At 46.8% G+C, this 20,769-nt stretch overlaps 1 protein-coding gene across 3 annotated transcripts in view; it reads left to right on the top strand.

Annotated features, from left to right (window-relative positions):
- Positions 1 to 20,769, top strand: part of bbs9 (Bardet-Biedl syndrome 9) — a 46,786-nt gene that overhangs the window by 18,714 nt on the left and 7,303 nt on the right. For all 3 annotated transcript variants that reach the window (XM_037273946.1, XM_037273945.1, XM_037273947.1), the window contains 3 exons: positions 8,214 to 8,396; positions 9,295 to 9,544; positions 13,129 to 13,233. In XM_037273946.1, the coding sequence (XP_037129841.1) occupies positions 8,214 to 8,396; positions 9,295 to 9,544; positions 13,129 to 13,233 (538 nt within the window). The remainder of the gene's footprint in view (positions 1 to 8,213; positions 8,397 to 9,294; positions 9,545 to 13,128; positions 13,234 to 20,769) is intronic.

The raw sequence follows: 20,769 nt of genomic DNA, 5'->3' as shown, positions 1-20,769 counted from the left end.
GGGATCAGAGAGGCCCCTGCGAGGCGTCACGGTGATTTTATGAAACGCTCCTGTCGTCGTCGGGGCGACCGTTGACTTAAATGGGACAAATGGCTCAAAACTCAAAAGTCAAGTGAAAACGCTCATAACGGATTGCTCGGTAAATTCTGCGGTCTGATGTCAGTGGTGAGGCGACGCACATTCAACAGCCAGACAAAATGGATGCATAGCTACTTTATTCATCCCCAAAATGGCCGAATCACAACATAGGAAAGATGGCGGTGTTCACGTTCAGAACCATTTGGATTTGGAGGATCTTTTTTTTTTTTTTTTCCTTTTCTTTTTGTGCTGCCAGAGTGCAAGAATCGGATCAATTTTGAAGAGCGGCAATCTTATCCATTTTTAATCAAGTTTCGTTGTTAGGCATCAGGACAGGAATCTTATGATCTCCTCTTTTTTTACAATTTGGAGTCGTATTCATTTTGCCGATTGGTTGTTGAAGGGGCGGAGCTTCAGGCTTGTTCTCTCCGACAGCAGCAGAGGAGCTCGAGGAGCCTCCCGAAGCAAGTGGTCTCCTTTGCCTCCTCGCCTCCCCCCCTCCTCCTCTCCTCCTCCCTCTTGCTCCTCTTCTCCTTCCTCTGCCTCTCCTTCTTCTTCACCTTGTCCCGCTTCTCCATCTCCTCCCACTCGGCCTTCAGCCTCCTCTCGCGCTCCTTCCTCTTCTCCGCCTCCCTCCTCTCGCGCTCCCTCCACTCCACCCTCAGCTTCTCGTTCTCCTTCCACTCCTCCCTGTCCCTCCTCTCCCGCTCCCTCCTCTCGCCGGCCTCCTCGTCCTCGCTGTCCCACCACTCCTCCTTCCTCTTCTCCCTCTCCTTGCGCCTCTCCTCCCCCTTCATCTCCTTCATCCTCCACTCGGCTTTGAGTCTCTCCCGCTCCCTCCTCTTCTCCTCCTCGCGCTTCTCCCTTTCCTTCCACTCGGCCTTCAGCCGCCTCTCCCGCTCCTTCCTCCTCTCCTCCTCCTTCTTCTCCCTCTCCAGCCAGTCCTCCTTGAGCTTGCGGTCCTTCTCCTTCAGCCTCTCCTCCTCTTTGCGCTCTCTGTCCCACCACTCGCCCTTCATCCTGGTGAGCCTGCTCCTCAGCTCCTCGTCCATTTTGTCCTCCTTGTTCTTGCCCTCGTCTCTCTGTTGCCACACGTTCTCCTTTTTCTCCTCCTTCCTACCGCTGGCCGTCACCTCCTCCTCTTCTTCCTCCTCCCTTGAAGGACTTTTGGCCAACTGCTGCTCCCTCTCCTCCAAATACTGGACGCCTGGGCTCTCCTTCTCCTCCTCCTCCTTCTTCACCTCCTCCCAGCTACTCTCTCTCTCCCTTTCCTTCTCCTCCATGTTCTCCTCATTCTTCTTCTCCTTCACCTCCTTTTGGCTCTCTATTTGCTCCTTGGGGTGACTTTGGTGGCTCTTCTCCTCCTCCACCTCTTGGAGCTCCCTCTCCTCCTTGTTCTCCTCATTCTCCCTCTCCTTCACCTCCTTCTCGCTCAGCGTCTTCTTCTCCTTGGCCTCCTCGTTCTCCTGCTCCTTCACCTCCTTCTCCTCCCTCAGCGCCTCTTCCTTTTTGCCGCCGGGGTTGGCCTCGTCCATCCCTTTGACCGCCTCCCTCTTCCCCTCCGCCGCCGCCTCCCCTTTGCCTCCCTTCTCCTCCTTATTGTTGTCTTTGGCTTCCTCCTCCTTGCCCTTCACCTGCTTCTCCCTCTCCTCTTGCTGCTGGTTGCTGTCTGCCTCCTTTGCCGCCTCCTCCTTGTCCCCCCCTTTGTGCTTCTTCTCTCGCTCCCTGTCCCTCCATTGCTCCTTCTCCTCGTCCTTGTGGTTGTTGTCTCCTCTGTTTTTCTCCTCCTTCCGCCGAGCTTTCTCCTCCTGCACTTTTTCCTTCTCCTTCTCGTCACACTCTTTGCCATCCTCCTCCTCCAGCGCCTCCTTCTCTTTTCTCTTCAGCTCCGCGACAGTCCGCCGTCCTCGAGCCGGGTCCTGAAAAGGAGGCGGCGAAACATTTGCTCATCAAAGACGTCAACGAAACTAGGTCTTGTTTTTACGCACCGGGCCGTTCTTGTGCTCCTCCCGCCGTTGCTCCCTGCCCTGGAGCAGCTCCTCTTTTTCGCGCCTCCAGCTGGCCTCCTTCTCAGCCATCTCGTTGGTCAGGTCGTCCTTGGAGGCCTTGATTTCGTCCAGCTGGCGGTTGGTCTTGCGCAGCTCCACCCGGACGCTCTCCAGCTCCACGTTGATGGTGCGCAGCTCCACCTTGAAGCGTTGCAGCGCCAGGTTGCTCTTGCGCAACTCCGCCTGGGTCTTCTCGCCCGCCCGCATGGTGTTGGATAGCTCCCAGTTCTCAATCAGCATCTTGCGGTAGTTGCCCTCCAGAAACTTCAAGTCGGAGGCAATGTTCTCCTCCATCTTGGGCTCACGCACCCTCAGCTCGCCGCCACGTGGCTTCCCCGCAAAGGGCCGACGGGCCGACATCGCGGCGATGCGTATTTGGCTCTTTTTGTGATGAGCCCGCGTCGTTCTCTGTGACATCGGCACGTTCGGGGGGTGATGACGCTTCAAAGGGGGCGGAGGAACGTGAGATGCCACGGGAGGCTCCTTTGAAGAGAACGCCGTCCACCTCCTCGTCAGCGCTCCGCATGGCGGTAATTGGGACATTCGGACGAGCGGGCGTGGCAAATTAGAATCGTAATTTACCGACTCGGAGCAGATGCGTGACCGCAAACTGCAACTCAGTTTGTTTATTGCGTGTGTTTAAAAAAAAAAAAAAAGGGGACCTTGAGAAAATAATCATTTTAATTCGTAATCGCAATATTGAGGGCAAGAAAGTTTTTTTTTAATGTGTGCACGTGTCGCTCTGCCCAAAGTCAACATGTCGTGCGCGCTTCACTTCCGCATGACAAACAATGGCTGATTTGTAAGATTACACGCTGACTTTATGGCTGCGCGCGTGTGTGCGGCAGCCCGGCGACGCCGAGATGAGGATATTTATCTTGTAGCAGTAAATTCCCAGAGTTTTTTCCCCTCTCGGGCGCTCTCATGGCACTCACGCTCTTCAATGAGACCATTCAGTGCAAAGCAAACACACACACACGCACGCTCGCACACGTGTACAGACACACACAAATGTGTGTGTGTTTGTGTGTGATTGGCTGTCCATGTTCATTATTTGATGGCGACGGTTAGCATACCCATTAGCATATTAGCTTTGATTTGGACTTTTGCAATTTTGATCTAGCTAGGTTAGCATCCTGTTAGCATTATCAGCTTTGATCTTCTCTTTTGCAATTATTTGCACGGACTGATTGCCCGTTCGTGTTCGCTTTTTAGCAAGGTTAGCATCCCGTTAGCATTATTAGCTTTGATTTTATCCCCTGCAATTTTGTGTGTGCATGTGTCCACGTACACACACTTGATACGCGTACAGCCTGGGAGGTTAGTGTGAACTTTTAATGACAGGCTTGTGTGTGTGCATGTGTGTGTGCGTGCATGTGCGTGTGTAATGAGTAGAGAGAGAGGTTCTGTGTGATTATAGGCCTCCTTTTAGAACCAGAGAGACTAAATATGGCTTCAGACTAAACACACACTCACACACACACACACGCACTGGCAGTGTAAAGCGCATATGAAGAGAAAAGAAAACAGAATATTCCTCCTGGCAGACAGGATGTAGTCAAAATCTCTCGTAGGAAATATAATACATAAGTTCAACTGGCTTGTGTCCACTTTTCACTTTCTTGTCCCCTCTCTGATGGCCACAAGGTCTTCTCCACTTCCTCGTGTCCACTTTCTCTCTTCACTTCTCTCCCGTCTCTACTTGCTGGTCTCCATCTTTTTTGTCTCCACCTCCTGATGTCAAAAATGACCTCTATGTCGTGTTAATGTGTGGAAGACAGACAGACAGACAGACAGACAGACAGCTGTTTTGCTGAAACAGGCCCTCGGGTTTAGTCACATCACATTCTCTTAACACTCTCACTAGCTGTGTAAATGTGTGTGTGAGGTTGCCTATGTGTGCGTGCGTGTGATTTAAGGGTGTTCACTACGGGCCGAGTATGTGCTGTCAGCATATGTGTTTGAACTTTGACCCCGTCCACACGTCCTAGCAGCTGTAGCGGACCACTTTATGAGGTGTGCGTGTGTATGTGTGTGTGTGTGTGTGTGTGTGTGTGTGTGTGTGTGTGTGTGTTTCATTTAATTCATTTGACCTGCTTTAACCTCTTATGCAGGTCTTGCATTACATCCATCCAGATGTTTCCGCACTTTGATAGTGTCAAACTTGATGGAATATGAAAAAGTGTTTCGATATTCCATCAGTTACAAAAAATCTTTTTACATCATTTGTTGGCACTGAAAAGAAATACATGATTGGTTAAAAAAATTGTTTTAATGTATATTTATTTTTTTGGAGTGACTTTCTAACATTCATAACATAGTTCAAATACATTTACATGCATATATAAAGCACAAAATAGATTTTTTTTCTTTTTTGGCAATATTTAAAGAAAGTTAAAAAAATGGATGAAAAGATCAAAGCTTTTTTTGTGTCCCCACATGTCTATGAAGACACACTTTGGACGTTAGTGCCAAATTCTCCACCCAAAAGTCCACTCCCACTCAACCCGCTCATTATTTCATCTCTGGGTGGGCCTGAGTGTGCGTGCAATCACCTCGGAACCTGCGGAGGTCAGCCCCACGCAGCCCGAGGCTACCGGGAGCCGAGCTGGATGTTAATCCCAGGTTGGGTGTCACTGCGGTGGGTCACGCTCTGTAATTTAGGCCCCTGCTCGGTCGGGGGCCTGTTGGCCCTCGGGACCACCCAGGACATCGCCCTGTATATGGAACATATAGAGTATACGTCAAATTTTTTTTTTTCCCCTTCAGTCTATTTTAGTTTTGTTGGCTCCAGTTGTTATTCATGGAGAATATATGCCGTTGTATGCTCTCGGGTCAAAGGTTGCCCAGCTGTCCAGTATCAACAAATGCTAAGCTAACATAGCTAACATGGAGTTTCACTGGTGTTTACATTAAGGCCTCAGTCAAGTGTGCATTTGGAAAGGAAAAGTGAGTGGTCAGTTTTCCCAGGGCGAGAATGATGCTGCAAAAAGGCCAATGTTTTTCCTCAAAGTGGAGCCAGACAAGGTTAAGTCCACAAAAAAAAGTGTTCAAAGTGTCCTTTTGTCAGGCTGTGATTGATGAGCCGCCAAAGGAGGCGACTTCAATGTTTTGGCTGCCATGGTGGCTTCACTTTAGAGTTTTTTTCTACACGCGTGTTCACACACTCGCCGCACAAAGAGCTTTGCTGCGCGATGAAAGGTGGTGTGTTCGATTATCCCCGCCCTCCCCCATCAATCTCCCGACTCTCCTTGTCAGCCGATCGCCTCCGTCGCTACTCGATCATTCGCTCACATCGCTCCCGCTTCGTGTATTGTATATAGAGCCTCGACATTTATCTTTGCAGTTTTACCACTCCCGTTAAAAAAAAAGAATTTTTTTGAACAACAAATATACCATTTTTTATTTGAAATGGTCCACATGCTCAGAATTAAATGAAATTAAAATTAAATACATATGATCTGTAGTCTATATATTATCTTTGAGGACTTAAAATAAGAATAATCACATTTTTCTAACATGTTATGGGGCGAACCAGTCCTCAAAAAAGCATGTTTGTGCATATTCTGCAATATCAATTTCAAATGTATTTTCAATAAAGGGATGGAAATAGAAACAATTTAGCCGATTAATCGATAGATGAATCAACAGATTAACTGATTACTTTAATCGTTATCTGCAGACCCGGAGAAAAACATCCCATTATAATTGCTGAAGAGTGGGTGAAGACTGTACCCCACTATAGTTTTTTTTGAGGTGGTGGTGGAGGGGGGCTCTCAATTGAAATAACTTCCCGATCCGGTCGGGTCGCCAGATCCTGTCATGCGATCCTCCGTTCGCTCTGGGCCAGGAGGCTTTCATCAACTTGACTTTTTTTTTTTTTCTTCTCCAGCTTCTCGAGCGCGGTATCTGCGGCGGTCTCGCTGCCTCCTTCCCTCGTCCTGGTGATGCTATCAGCAGACGTGTAGACAGACGACTCTTATCGCTATTGGTTGTGTGCGTGCCGCTTTTGAGCATCCACAATAGCGGTTACTGTCTGGCCACCTATCGAGGCTGCCATCGCCTCATCGCACTGTCTCCATGTCTGACGCTTGTTTACATGCCCGCCCGCCGTCTTCCACCTTTGCGTGTGTGCGCACCTGTTTGCCCGTCACAATTTTAGGTACACCTGCCAGAACCTTTACTGCCTCACATTAACATAGTTGCGCAAAAAAAAATGGTGAGGTATTTACATATTTAATTGAGCGCATATTATTGTGTTGAGTGGTTTAAAAAATAAAAATAAATCAAAGTTTGGATGACTTAATGTTGTGGCCCGTGAGTGACATCATCGCACGGCGTCCATGTTGTAGCTATTTTTATCCGCCAAGTTAGTAGACGAGTTCAAGACCCCTCAGCACATGTTTTTAATCATCCTCATTATCGAGGAAATGTCTTCTTCTGGTGTTAGGGAAAGAAGAACATTTGAGGAAATGGCTTTTGCAATCCCCGCCTTTGTTAAATGGCCATGCTAATTTGTTCTTGAATTAAGGAAACCACTTGCACACGCACACACGTGTTCCACATGACATCAACTTTGCCTAAAACTTCCATCTGAAACAACAGCAGGTGAACTTTTTTTTTTTTTATAATGGGATTCCTGTAACGCAAAATTTCAATTAACCCGAATACACCGCAAAACTTGTTTTGAACGGATTAAAATCGGAAGCTGGATTTTTGCGGGTGGAACATTTTTTTATCATGTGACTCGCCTGTGTGTGTGCACGTGTGTGTACATTTGTACTGGTGTCAAAGTCCACTTCTGCTCAGAACAGATGCGGGGAAGCATTGTTGCCCATTTGTGTATTTTTGTTTGTGTGTGCAAATACGACAAATTCCTCCTCTAAACTCACTGGTCAGTGTGTGTGTATGTGTGTGTCGACTAAATGTGTCTTTGTGTCCACTCAGCTGGCATCAATCAGTGTATGCGTGGAAGCGAGCCGCTGCCCTGCCAACAATGGAGCCCTTCACTGCACCCTCGCTCTTTTTATCAATACACACACGCACACACACACACACACTTTGGAGCGCTCTCATGGGAGGGTGGTCCGCTTGAACCCGGTTTGAATGGTCAGAATGTTACATGAGGATCTTGCAGATTGTGGCCTTTCTGATTTGCTGACTTCAGCAAAAAAAAATGTTTTTTTGTTTTTTTTCATAGGGCCACTTGAATTGAGTTTCTGCAAGGGCGGGGGCGAGCAACTTGACTGGATAGAGACGGAGGGAGTTCATTTCCCTCTTGGGATGAATCAAGTCTGTCCATCTGTCTTCTTTCCCCATATTTGTGTCCAAACACCTTGGTCCAGGTGTCCTGTTGCGTTTTTTGTTGCAGTTGTTTTCCCATGTGGGTGTTCTTCACAAATCCATTTGTCAAGTCAATGTGCTCCATTAGTCCAGGATCTGCTTTCTCCCCCAACCTTCGGGCCTGTCCTCGCTTGTCCTCCTTATCGCTCCAAGTTCGGACCCTGGTTGAGGTTCAGAGTTCAACTCGCTGGAGGTCTTAAGTTGCACCTTGAAAATGTGCTCTCAAAGCCGGCCTTGGCTTTCTGTTTGCCGCTTTTCTAGGTCACCGCAAGGACGCGACACGTTTTAAGTGCTCGTCGGAATGTTTAGCCAAACTAAGGCCGCGCCTTTCGATAAGAGAAGCGCTCACGCGGAACGTTGGCTCGTCCCGCTCTTCTCATGGATCTATTTGAGACTCCGACCTTGTCATCGTAGCTCGGTGACTGGCTGGTGAGGAAGTGGCTGTCCGCAGTCTGGCTCCTGCGTCAGCCTCTGACCACCAGAGTCCCTCAGAAGAGAGGAAGGAGGGGGCGGGGATGTGTTTTCATGTTGATCCTTGGACTTTATCCTTGGACTTGTTTTGCTTTGGGATGTTTCCATCTGATCTTCTCACCTCAGTGGGTGTTGACGTGCGGCTTGTGCGGGGAAAATACCATGCGGACAAAAGTAATAGGACAGCAGAAGTAGAAAATACAAAGGGGTCACATTCAAGAATTTTTGCAGAACTCTCAAGGCTGACTTTCCAAAATGTTTGTGGCCACGCAGGTGATGACTCTGGCGGAGGCGGCAGAGGAGTACGCCTGTCAGCTGGAAGAGGCCTTTGTGCGCCTGAGGAGCTCCACGCAGCTCCTGGTGCTGCTGCTGTCACTGTGGCAGGGCCTCACACCCGAGCAGACCAACATCTTGGAGGCCACCATGCTGCCGCTGCTGCACGACACGCCGCAACTGGTACACACACACACACACACAGTGGGACAGGTGAGCAAACTCCCAGTTTGCTCCGCCCCCTCCATTCTGGACTCCTCCCCCATGCTGATAGGCCCCCTAATGAGTCCTAATGACAGGTCATCATGCCTCTAATGACCAACCACACGCACGCCGACCGAGAGGGAAGAACATTAGAGTTGAAAGAAAAAGAAGAAAAGAAGAGCGAGTTGAGAGCGGGGTCAAGAAGAGCACACGATGACAAGCGGGAAGCTGACAAGTCCAAAAGAAGGAGGTGGTGAAGGAGAAGGTCTTAAAGTCCATTTTTAAGCTATCGGCGTTCTTTTATAGGAGGATGAATGCCGTCACTTGATTAATAGAACAAGCGAGACAAGGATCTCATTTAAAAAAAAAAAAAAAAATCTTGGCTCTCCGCTAGCAAAAATGTTCAGCGCAGTACTTTGAGACAAACGCTCCAGACAGACGACGTGACGTCCTGATCTGTCCAGTCTGGGAAAATCATTGGAGGAGCCCACTGAGTGAGAACAAGCTGGATCTCATCCCCCGTCTTCTCAAACTATTTACAGGATCAAATATTTCTATTTTGTCTAGCCGGCCCGATATTTAATTGCCCCACACACACACACACACACACTTGTCCGCATTTAAGCAAGTTTACATAATTGTGTGTGTTGTGTGAGTGCGGCCCTCCTCTGCTCTTCATCAACTTTATGGCAGCAAAGAACGAAAAAAAAGCTCTTTGCAGCTGTTTTTTTTTTTTTTTTTCAAACATTTCTGGAATTTCTTTTTTTTATGTAGCTCAGCTGGATCACATTTAAGACGTCTTCACTTTGAATCTGACCCGGCGTGTTTCGCGTTTATCTTCCTCGGCCAAACGTGATTTTGAGTGTCTCCCCCTCAGGGCTGGGAGGAGAGTTGCGACGCGGCCGTGTCCCATCTCCTGAGGACGTGTCTGTCCCGTAGTCCCAAAGACCAGGCCACCACGCTGGCCCAGGCCGGGGGGCCGGTGCTGGGCCTGCCCCGAGACACGGACCGCCTCAAGAAGCACATCACGCTGCTGTGTGAACGCCTGGCCAAAGGGGGGCGCCTCACGCTGGCCTCCGAAGCCAACGCCCAAGTCCCCGCCCAAGTCCAGAACCTGGCGGCCCCAGGTGAGTCTAAAAACTTCGGAGACTCGATTTGAAGCTTCAATTATGGGTTAGAACCACAAGTCAGTTCATTAACTCGTGTTTATCTTTCGTCGTCGCCTCCGGTCCGCCACCAGTGGTCTCGCTCACACACACAAACACTGTTACGCACACGCAAATACACGAACAGCCACTGTAAACTGGGATTTATTTGCAGTCTCAGATGTTGCTTTTTTCACCCAGGCGTAGAGGTACACACTTGTTTATGTTTGCAACAACACCCACGGCAAACGTTTCCCCCCCCCTCTCCCTCTCTCTTCGCACACACACACACGGTGGAAAAAAAAAAGCCCCACTCGGTGTGGGTGTTTGTGTGTAAGTGAGTGTAAATGATAGCTTTTGGGTGGTAGAACATTCCTCACTTCAACACAAGCTGAGATGGACACACAGCAATAAAAAAATAGACATAAAATCAACAGTATCATTAAGTCAACCAACTTTTTTTCCTCCAAAACATGACTCCAAATAGGAGACAAGTGTGCTCGCTTCAAGAGGTTTTGATGAAATTTACTGTATAAACCAACACATAAAAAACACAAAAAGGAATCAAACATTTTGTATTTAATAGCAAAAGGTTCAAGCAAATCGTTTAAGTTTCTCTGGCAGTCGTCTGTTAGCCTAATGCTAACATCGAAACAGAAAGCAAACAGAAAGTAACTTCAATTTATATTTGAGTTTATTTCTTTTGTAGAGGGTCGATTCTATTTTTTATTTTGAGATTTACTGTGCAAAAGGACACTTTATAGGATCATTTGGGTGTGGGCGGGCGTTTCCCAGAGATGTCTTTTTATTAAATAAATTAAACCTTCTTGTGGTAGCATCACGTCAGTCTCTGAGGTTAAGACAGTTTTATAGCGCTCTAATTTAAAATTTACACTCTTGTTTGAAAACATTTATTAGGTCCCCGCGCCACTTTTATGAACACATTTAACTTGCCTTTATTGGACAACAAAAACACTAAAAATGAACATGATGTGCGGCTTTGAGACGCTGTAATATTTGCAACCGAAGCATATTGGCCTTTTTTAAAGAAAAATCTACACATTTGGTTTGGCTTCGATTCAGTTTGCTTTCCGAATTTTTATTTTTTCCAGAATCGCTTTTTGGTTATTAATCAAACCAAAGCTCAAAGTTACACACGTGCACTACTTGTACCATCGTCCGTGTGTGTGCGTGTGTGTGTGTGTGTGTTAGTTATTTTTGCAGTGCTGCGCTGGTAGCTGTGGTTTGAGGCCTGTGTCTATTTTCGACTTAAAGAGAGGGGAGAGGATGGGCTTGCTGTGTGTGTGTGTTGCACTATATATTTGTGTGTGTGTGTGCATATAGATAATATAGAGCGTGCATGCATGTGTGTGTGTGTTAGGTCTCGGCGCAGCTGTCCTTGTTGTGCGTCTGCGGCGTTTACAAATTGAAGAGTGGAGCTCCCTCCAGTTCTAAAAATAAACGGCGGGCGATCAATAATTAACACGAGCCTCCGCCTCCTCCAGGAAATATCAAATATTCTCCATGTCGTCATACACACATTAAAACATATAGCGCGGCGGTTAGGGATGAGCACATGCAGTTTCTCGGGAGGTTCTCGGGTCCATAAGACATAGCTGATGAGGGCGTGCTTTCCGTAAGGGGGCGGGGCTTATACGCCAGACACTTTTATCGAAGCATTCTTCGTACCGGCACACTGTAATCAGTCCGCCGGCCTATTTAAAGGGTGACGAGTCGTCACCGTGCTTTTTAGCGACGAGCCGTGCGACCACAACAAACGGAAACCAATGAGATGGAGATGACGAAAATTATAGACAAGAATGTCCAGGCGACGACACCCATCTCAAAGCTCTCCTTGCCCACATGTGAGGGCATTACATAATCGATTGAGTTTTCCCCTGCCGGTAATTTAGCGAGAAGTTCTCGGTGGGTTTGCTAGCACGGAATGCGTCTTCTTCCTACGTGTGTGTTTGTGTACTTGCGTCCAGGCTGTAAATAGCGTGAAGGCCGCAGGCAAATTGGCGCTGTCGGCACAGCCGTGTCACCCTCACGTTGAGGCCGCAGCCTCCCGGAATAAAGCAGGAATGTGCTGATGAGAAGCAAAACACTCGCCGGGAGTATTTTGGGACCCAGCCGACGTGCTCGCTCCGCAAAAAAGAAAGTGTCGTCGGGACGACAAATCCAAACCGTCAAAGTCAAGTGTTCTTCCAGCTGTTGTCGACGCGCCCAAACCTCGTCTTTTATTTTTATTTTTCGCATTTTTCATGGGAAATCAAGCGCAAGCCGCATTGTCTGTCTTTTTGGACAGCGGAAATGCAAAAAAGAATCTCCCGACCCAAGCGTTCCGTGAAGGATGTTCTGCATTTTTCGCTTCAGCTGCGCTTTGGTCCACCCACGCTTGATTTCCAACACATTTGAACCGTTTTTAAAACATTTTAGAACTCACATTTTTTTCTTTCTAATTGTAACATTTTACTGAGTTCCCATCTTGTCGCATCTCATTCTTTGTGTGTGTGAGTAGTAGCACTCTTTTCTTACCTGATGTTGTTATAAGACACACACACACACACATTCCCACCAAAATTGTTAGACAGCGTTGAAGGGGGGGAAAAAATGTCAAAAGTCTCTGGCCTTAGAAAAACACCTGCCCAATTAAGAGCGAAGCATATCCCATTTCAAACAACTGTGTGTGTGTATGTGTGTGAGAAGCCACATGCTGCGCTCTCACCAAACTGAACAAGAGTGGCTTTAGAAAGGCCAGGATAAATATTAGAGAGGGTTTAGGCTAATCTTCACACACGCACACATACACACAAAGGGGGCGGGGAAACATTCTCAGACAACTTAAGGTCGACATGATAGCAGACACACACACACACAGAGGGGACACACAAAGGCAACATGTGTGCCGTGGATGTTAAGGGAAAGCAGCGTGAAACTGGGAATGATCCTCAGCGATGAGAGGAAATGAGGAGTGAGCCAGGAGGGAACCAGGGATGGAAGGAGGAGAAGAGAGGAGGAAGGGGAAAGCGGGAACAAACGAGGAGGATGAAGTGATGCGGGGAGTTACAATGAGGAGGAGAAGGATGGAGAGAATGCAGGGAGGAGCAGGAGACAGGGGAAACATCAGGAACGAGACAGGGAGGGGGTGAGGAGGACGATGATGAAGAGGAGGAGACAGGGAGGAGGGATGGACGGCAGACAAGGCGTCCAATTCATCCACCTCAGGAGCTCCTTAAATCCCTCATTGATCCCGGGACTCCAGTGGGGATTTACCCAAATGCACACACACACACACACATGCACATGCATGTTATTCAATGCCGCTTCTTTTTCTTCCTCCATGATCAATCATCTGACATCATAAAATGACTTCTGTTTTTTATTTTTCTGGCTGTTTTCATTTCTGCACCATCATACAATTAGTTGCGAGCAAGCCATTTGATTGGCCGAGAGTCGCTCCATGAGCAGAGATGCGCTGAGCGGGTGCTTGTGCATAAAACAGCATTCACACGTCGTTTCGTCCGAAAAGAATGATCATGCTAATGCTAACGTATATCGTTTAGGCTGCGTGGAGCCCATCGCGGAGCTGGCGGGAGACGGGACGGAGGAACCTCAGGACGCCACCAAGTTTATCAAGAAGAAACAACCTTCCAAGAAAATCAAGAAAGGTAGGTCGTGAATTCACATCACTCAGTGCTGCCAAACATTTTGTGGCACGTTGTGGTACTGCATTGACAATTGTAGGAATGTATAAACACGAAAAAAAGATAGCTTGAAAAAAAAACTGGTTCCTTTGTGTAAAACCGACTCGTTTCCAAGACCCCACCCGACCCCGCCACCTCCTCTCCAACATATTAAGCAGACACGGACGGCCTGAGGCTCTTGCGTCGTCTTCACGTGCGGTATGTGTGGCTCCAGGACAGGAAGTGACTTTTGATGGACTTGAAAGGCATCAAAAGGTGTCTGCTAGGCAGGACGTCAGATCGGAGACCCCCACGCACACTCAGATGTGACACACTTCTAAGATGCCTCTGATTCTGCAGCCCACCTGGAATTATAGACGCTACACACACACAATGAGCCCGCGAACATGCATTAACTCTCGACTTGAACTCTGACAATACAGCCACTGTTTTATTTATTTGCTAATTGCTAACAGCGTGCGAATCTGTATCGTCCGTCAATTGCTAACCGTGTGCCTATTTTTGCATCCGTTAATTGCTAAGATCACGCGGCCTCATCCTCAAACTGTGCGGAAACACAGCCGCGCATTCACGTTAGCCACAAACACCCGCTGTTAGCTTCCAAGGCTGGCTAGTGTTTATTCGGCGCGCAGGATGGTACCCATTAGCAGGCATCATTAGCAATTAGCCGAGAGTGTTAGCATGATGGTAGCGCTCGTCCATTAGCTGCGTCAAAGCTGTTGGCGGAGTTCGACCAAGGTCACGACGCTTAACGGGAACATTGCCAAGTGTCTGTTTTTTCTGTGCAAGTGTGTGTGTAATAATATAAATAGCTAAAAGGCCTAGTGTCTGTCCTGATTTTTAGCATGTCTGCCTCACATGTCTGGTTCAGGGTTCGAGTCTACCTCCAAGACTAATTTGTTTGTGTCTGTGAATGTACGTGCGAAGACTCTTTTATTTACATGACATGAACTTGTAACTTGTAATTATTTGAAAGCAGGAATTGGACACTTTCCGCAAGTCAGCAGTAAATGTTGCGCCTTGCCGTGGAGTAGAGGGTTGGACTCTGGTAATCTGGTGAGGGGTGAACTTTTTAAATTCTATGTTTTTAGCCTTAGATGCGTGTTGGAGCGCCGCAGCAGTTAGTATTTTTGCCTCTTCGGGGGGGTTCCGTGGCCTTCAAATTGGTGCGTTGACTAAATTACAGCTGGCTTTCTGGAACATGCGTCCCAACTCAAACATGTCCAGTGCGTCCTTCTCAAAATAACTGCACTCACGTATGCCGCTCACTCTCGCCTTCCTCGTGGGTGTCCTGAACCCCGCAAACCCAAAACGCCCTCGACGTCCCGCGGACAAATCGAGCGGTAACGTAATTCTTTTTTCCCTCTGATGCAATGCAAATAAATACATTTAGCGCATAGCCTTTCTTTAGATAAGTCCGACTAGCTTAATGCTAATAAACAATACCGAAGACGGGCTAACAAATTGTGGTCCTCGAAACCTTTAAGCGATTGATAATTGAAGACGGTGGAGCAACACATGTCGACACACGATAAAACATTTCTCACAAGCATATATTATTTATCTTTTGTGAAGAATGACAGAAAGAACAATTAGAGTGTTCATTTTCTTATGTACTCGGCAACATAATACAAAAATGGGAGGCTCCAATAGATTGTTGTTTACGGCTTACCGTCCTTGTTTCACATTATCCCGCAAGTTTTTTTTTTGAATTCCCTCGGTGATGTCGTTAGCCCGAACGCTTGCATCTAAAAGAAGATTGAAAGCAGGATTAGTCCAAAACAGGCCCGTGTGTGCTTGTTTAAGTACGAGTGTGTGTAATAGTCGCCCGGTTGTTAAACGCTACCTTTGAGGACATGACCTCATCACAGTAAACAAAAGATGAATTGGAGCTAATCAATGGCACGCGCAACATCCTACTTTTAAGCAAAACTTTAACGAATAGCCACACCACGTGAAGCAAAGCTCCGTCAACGCGCTTTGCCGCCGGGCTTTAACGCGAGCATAGCGTCGTCGCTAATGTCGCTGCCGCCGCATTATCCGATTGGCTATTTTGGGCTCACATCAAATGCTGCCGGCTATTATGTAAACATGTTCCACATATTTCTTATCATTGTCACCAGTGGAAAGTTGAATGTGCTTGTAAGCCCCGCGACAGCCGCTAGCTCCCGTCGCTGACCTTCAGCAACCTTTGCAAGCGCGGCTTTATAATCTGACTTTGATGCCGGATAAACACCGTAATCCAATCACATTTGACACAAAGTGCAGCGTGTTTTTTAATGCGTGTCGGTTGGCAGCCAATCATTGGAAAACACTGAAAAATATGGAACCGCTAGGTCATGGGAAAGAAATGAAACAGCGAGCGTTATTATTTTGATGAGCACCACGGACAAAGCATACATCCTTTCGGTGAGGGCCGTCACGCTTTGCTCACGTAGCGTACAACACGTAACACGTGTGAAAGACTCGCGTTCAGGTTGTCGCTCCTCGGGGAACGGCCGTCAGGAATGAATGGTCTTCCTCTGGGATGCCTGGCGGAGGAAGCCAAACTTCCAGAGTGGAGGAAGTTTAACTTTACTCTGGGCTGCTGCTGCTGCTTTTTACATCACAAAGTTTTGCCGCTAAGCTAATATTTAGCGGTTACTTTGACGCTAAATTACCGCACATTAGATTACTTTGGCAGTTTTTTTATGTTATTTATCTTATTTATTTTATTTTTATTTTTTTATTGATCTATTTTTGATTGTCAGGTTCCTCTCATGCAAGTTATATATTCTCCCTTCCTTAGCCTTTTTTTTTTTTTTTTTAGAATCACTCCAAGTCACAATTTTTTTTTCAGAACTCCCAATAAACTTTCATATGTAATTGTGGTTTGCTATACGAATATATTTATACACGTGTTGGATATAAGTAAGGCTACGCGCTCTCCAAGCAGCCTTTGGAATAAAGCCCCCTTTGTGTGGACATTTCTCAAACCCCCAAAACTTATCTCCACAAGTCCCTCAGACAGCTTGTGCTTTTTTTCTTCTTCTTCTTTCTTTCTCCACGGCGCACCCACCCAGCCACACATTTATGTTATTACTTATAATTTCGTCACTCCCGTTTGATCCTTAAAACGACAAAAAATGTGCAACAAATTGACTTTTTCGGCCAAATATCTGCTCACATTAACATCCATTATCAAAACATTCATTTTGTGAACGGATGCATTCATAAAAGTGCGTGGCGGGTGCACGCCGGCCGGCCGCCCGCCGTGTAAAGTTTATCAAGGGAGACGTGTCAATTAGCTGGGGGGTACACAAGGCAGAGCCCGAGTTCAAAGTTCAAGTTGGGGGTTATTCGTCAGCTGTCACTAACTATAAAAACTTACTGTGTTCCTCCACACACACACACAATCTTCATGCATGTGTGCCTGGCCTGACAAATGTCCATTTTCCCCCGCTATGTAAACAACCATGATTCACTGTGACTTTAAAGACATATACCAAGCTAACATATATTTTTATACGCTTGAAAAATGAAGAGCGCTCGCCGCGTAAAATCAACAAGATCATAAAAACGATGTTTTGTGGGCTCGCCTTTGAAAGACAAACAAAAAAGCTGCAAAAACACCGCCGGGGACCACATGCCGCGCGTTTGTTTACGTATCGTGTTACATGGCGTATTATGTAACATAACATGCGGCAGACATGTTCTGTCCTCACTCTGCATGTGAACTCGGACGTGTTTCATACTTTCGTCGTGTTATCAAACATGTCAAATCAAATCATATGACGGGAAACATACAAGTACGCGGTATGACGGCGTACGCATAAACGCTTCTGTGTAGCGACGGATTCTTCCGGAAGGTTTTTAGCCAACGTGGCTTTACGTAAAGCCACTCGGGCATTTATTTCATATCCTCGATATCCATTTAAAAGGGAAAATGCGGTGAGGCCGCTTAAGACTCTGAACTAAGCTAACCCGATGGCCGCAAGTTCTTTTTATAGACGGAATAGAAGGAGCGGAGCGTGAATTTGAGCGCTTCCTTGGCGTGTTCAGTGTCAGTTTTGCTCACAGCCTTGGCGCTGGCTCAAGACAAAGAACAAAGCGCAACCGCAGACGTCAAGACGTTGCCCCGCACCCATCCTGTGTGTGTTTAAGTGATTAAGTGCGCCTGTGTGTGAAAAAGTGTGTTAATGTGTTGCTAACTGGTGTTGGCGACATCGTCTGAAGCTAACTGGTGTTAGCGACATAGCCAGAAAGTTACGGCAAATCTTACCAAAAATAGTGATTGCAAAGTTGCCTTTCATGGCAAGACGGCTATCAGAAAAATGGAAAGCGATATTGTGCCTGTTTCTATTTTCGACCGGGACAATGGTGTCTGGAAGCTAGCCTCAGGTTACGTACGATGTGTGTGTTTGTCTTAAGGGCGATGTCATGTTTGCTTATTGTTTCATATTATCCGGTTGAGTATAGCAAAAAAAAATTGGATAAATAAAGGTGAAGTAAAAACGTTTTTTTTTTTCCCCAACAGCACAGTACGAGTATCACTCGTTGAGTACGTACCGATACCAAGTACCGATACATTTAGTACTTTTGATATCCTAGATTTCTTTGAACACAATGACAAAAAATTGCAACCAAAATATTTCTTTATAATGCAGATGATAATGTACCAAATTGCCGCAGCATAGCGCCATCTACTGCAAAGGAGGACTAACTCCATGTCAGATTTATTTTACCTTAAGTATCGGTGGCTGATATCTGCAGCCTTCGCAAGTATTTAATACAGAAAAATAATGCCGGTTAAGACCGATACTTGGTATTGATACTCTTAAAAAAAAATAATAATAATGTGTGTGTGTCACTGAATGTTTGTAACTTAATGTGTGTGTTTGTGCGTGGGTGTGTGATCACAGACGACAAGATTAGTTCCCTTCATTAGCGACCAGGCTCTGCTCCATGGCAAATATTGGACCGTGGAAATCAAACAGTCACACACACACATTTTGAGGATACACACCTGAAACACTCATCTAATGAACTCGTGGTCCTGGACAGGATACTCTGCATTTATTCAGCAAATGGTCGTAGGCAAACACACGTGCACACACACACACATTAATGATCTGATCCATGTACACACTTCACATTGAGCTGACAACACACACACAACACAATGATGCCAAAGTAAACGGGGCCACAGGTTGCGGCTGGACGGCAGCTTTCATTATTTCCAGCGACTAATGAGACTGGATCAGTTCCAGACAGACGCGCTCGCCCCGGCTGAGGCGCATCGCCGCTTCCGTCCACAAACACCCACGCGACCACCGCAGACGCCGCTGCCACTGCCGCGTGGTTAGCAGCGGCCTGCCAGAAGGCCCCCCGCCATCAAGCGGCCATCTGTGCTCATGCTAATGCTAGTTCTCCTACTTTGCATCCAACAAGCTAACGACTCCAGTTTGCGCACGTCAGTGGGAGCCGACAATGAATTTGTTTAGCAGCCCGTCAAATTGTCTGTTTGCCTCCGTGTTTTGGGAAGCAACGCTATCTCCGGGGCGCGATTACACGCTTGAAAAACACACAATTGTGTTTGTGTGTGCGTGCGAGATGGGTCGCGTTGTGGCGGTCGCGCACGGCGAGCCGGTCAGCGCAAGAATGTGCATGTACACACTTGCGCGCCCTCATTTGCATGTGCTTACGTTCACAACACAACCGCACATGCCGCACGCGTGCAAAAATGCACACAATCTTTTCTTTCCCAGTCGCCCCCACACGCACACACAGTACGTGGCTATGTGCTGCGCTTGCCATTAGTGCAGGAAGTTGGTTTAATGCAGACAAAAGTTTAGGCCACGCCCACAGGAAGTTGCACTGATAGTGTCAGGCTCATGTGTGTGCGCTTCAGCGCATCTGCACAGACATACACACACAAACTAATCTAAGAATAATAGCAGCGTGTTCAGAGTCAATAACAAACACGATCTTTTGTATTTCCGAGCTATTTGAAACTTTTTGCTAACGCGTCTGGCATTTATAGCAGGCTAGCATCAACGGACAGATGGATTGACTGTACATAAAATAACATCAGCATGCTTGTCACAGTTGTCCATCCAAAATAACTAGCCAGGAAATGCTTCTTTACAAAGTCCGCATTCCCAAAGCCCAAATGTTTGTTGGGAATGCGGCCTCGGCCGTGTTTCTTGACGACTTTCACGTTGCAGTGGAAGCGGTGCAGACGGATTCTCTTCCAATGAGCCGGTCCAGATAGGCTAGCTATAATTACGCCGCCTGTGCGGTTCTTTGTCAAATGGCTCCGCCGACTGCACATTCCGGCATTTTGTGTATTTTTACAACCCCGTAACGCTGCCGCCGCTTTGTCACTTAACCACACACACGACGGGCATAGTTTGGTAAAGTACTTAACTCTCGCTTCTTTGGTATATAGTTGTGTGAAGAAGACTCTGGTAAAAAAAAATTTGCGCATACATTCTTTGAAAATGTTTGAAAAGTGCCTTTGAATAAACACTAGCGCGCATCCCTCGCGGCAGACAGTCATGACGCGATGCTCACTTGAAAGACGGTGTGTGTGTGTGGACAGACAGCAATTAAGTGGGAACATCCCAGTGGGACCAGTAGTGCCGACTCCATCAATCATACCGCAAACCACTGGAATGTCTGCAGGGATGTGCCGGCGTGCGCAGCGCACTCTCTCTCACTTTGTTGTGATGGCTCAGGAGAGTGTGTGGAAGTGCCTGTTTGATTTTGGGAAGCACACAACCTGACGTGCTGCTGTCGCTCACTGAGCTTAAATGAAATTCTTGAGGGAGTGACTTGAAAAGGAATAAAAATGGAGTCGTTTGGGCTGGTGGAAAAGGAGGCTTTTATTTTTTATCACTGGCTTGAAATGACTGAAAAACTTTGTTTGGTCTGAAAAGCACAGGAGGAGAAACACATTGTGTATTTAGACAGCTTCAGATAGAGACTGTGGATTAGGGAAAGGAATTTAAAAATTGATTTTTTATTAGATTTTTTTTGCCGATTCTGCTTACTTATTACTCTAAAATAGATTAGGGAAAGGAATCTAAAAACAATTCTTTTTTCAGAATTTTTTGCTTGCCGATTCTGCTTATTACTCGAAAATCAAAAAAATTAACTCATAAATAGAATGACCATGTTTTGTGGCCCCCAATTCCCGGTCAATTTATTTTTAGAGCCACCGACTCTCATTTTACAGCTGGAATACACTACTTGTACTCATCACAGCACACATACGCAACATTGCTTTCATTGTGCCGGCGTGTGTGTGTGGGGATACGAAGGGGTTAAAGCAGGGAAGTGCTGGAGCCAGAGAGATTGACCCAGACATGACCTGCCTATGAGAACATGGCTGCACGCGCACACATACACACACACACCAGAATAAGGACAGAACAATCTCATCATGACTCGTCTTTAACGTCTACTACTAAAACTAATATTAACTCCACACCTGCGCCCGAATAACAAATCATTCTT

This window comes from Syngnathus acus, chromosome 16 (genome assembly GCF_901709675.1).
Source record: "Syngnathus acus chromosome 16, fSynAcu1.2, whole genome shotgun sequence".
NCBI lineage: Eukaryota > Metazoa > Chordata > Actinopteri > Syngnathiformes > Syngnathidae > Syngnathus > Syngnathus acus.
Note: the sequence above shows the minus strand (reverse complement) of the source record. Positions and strands in the feature narration are given on the sequence as shown.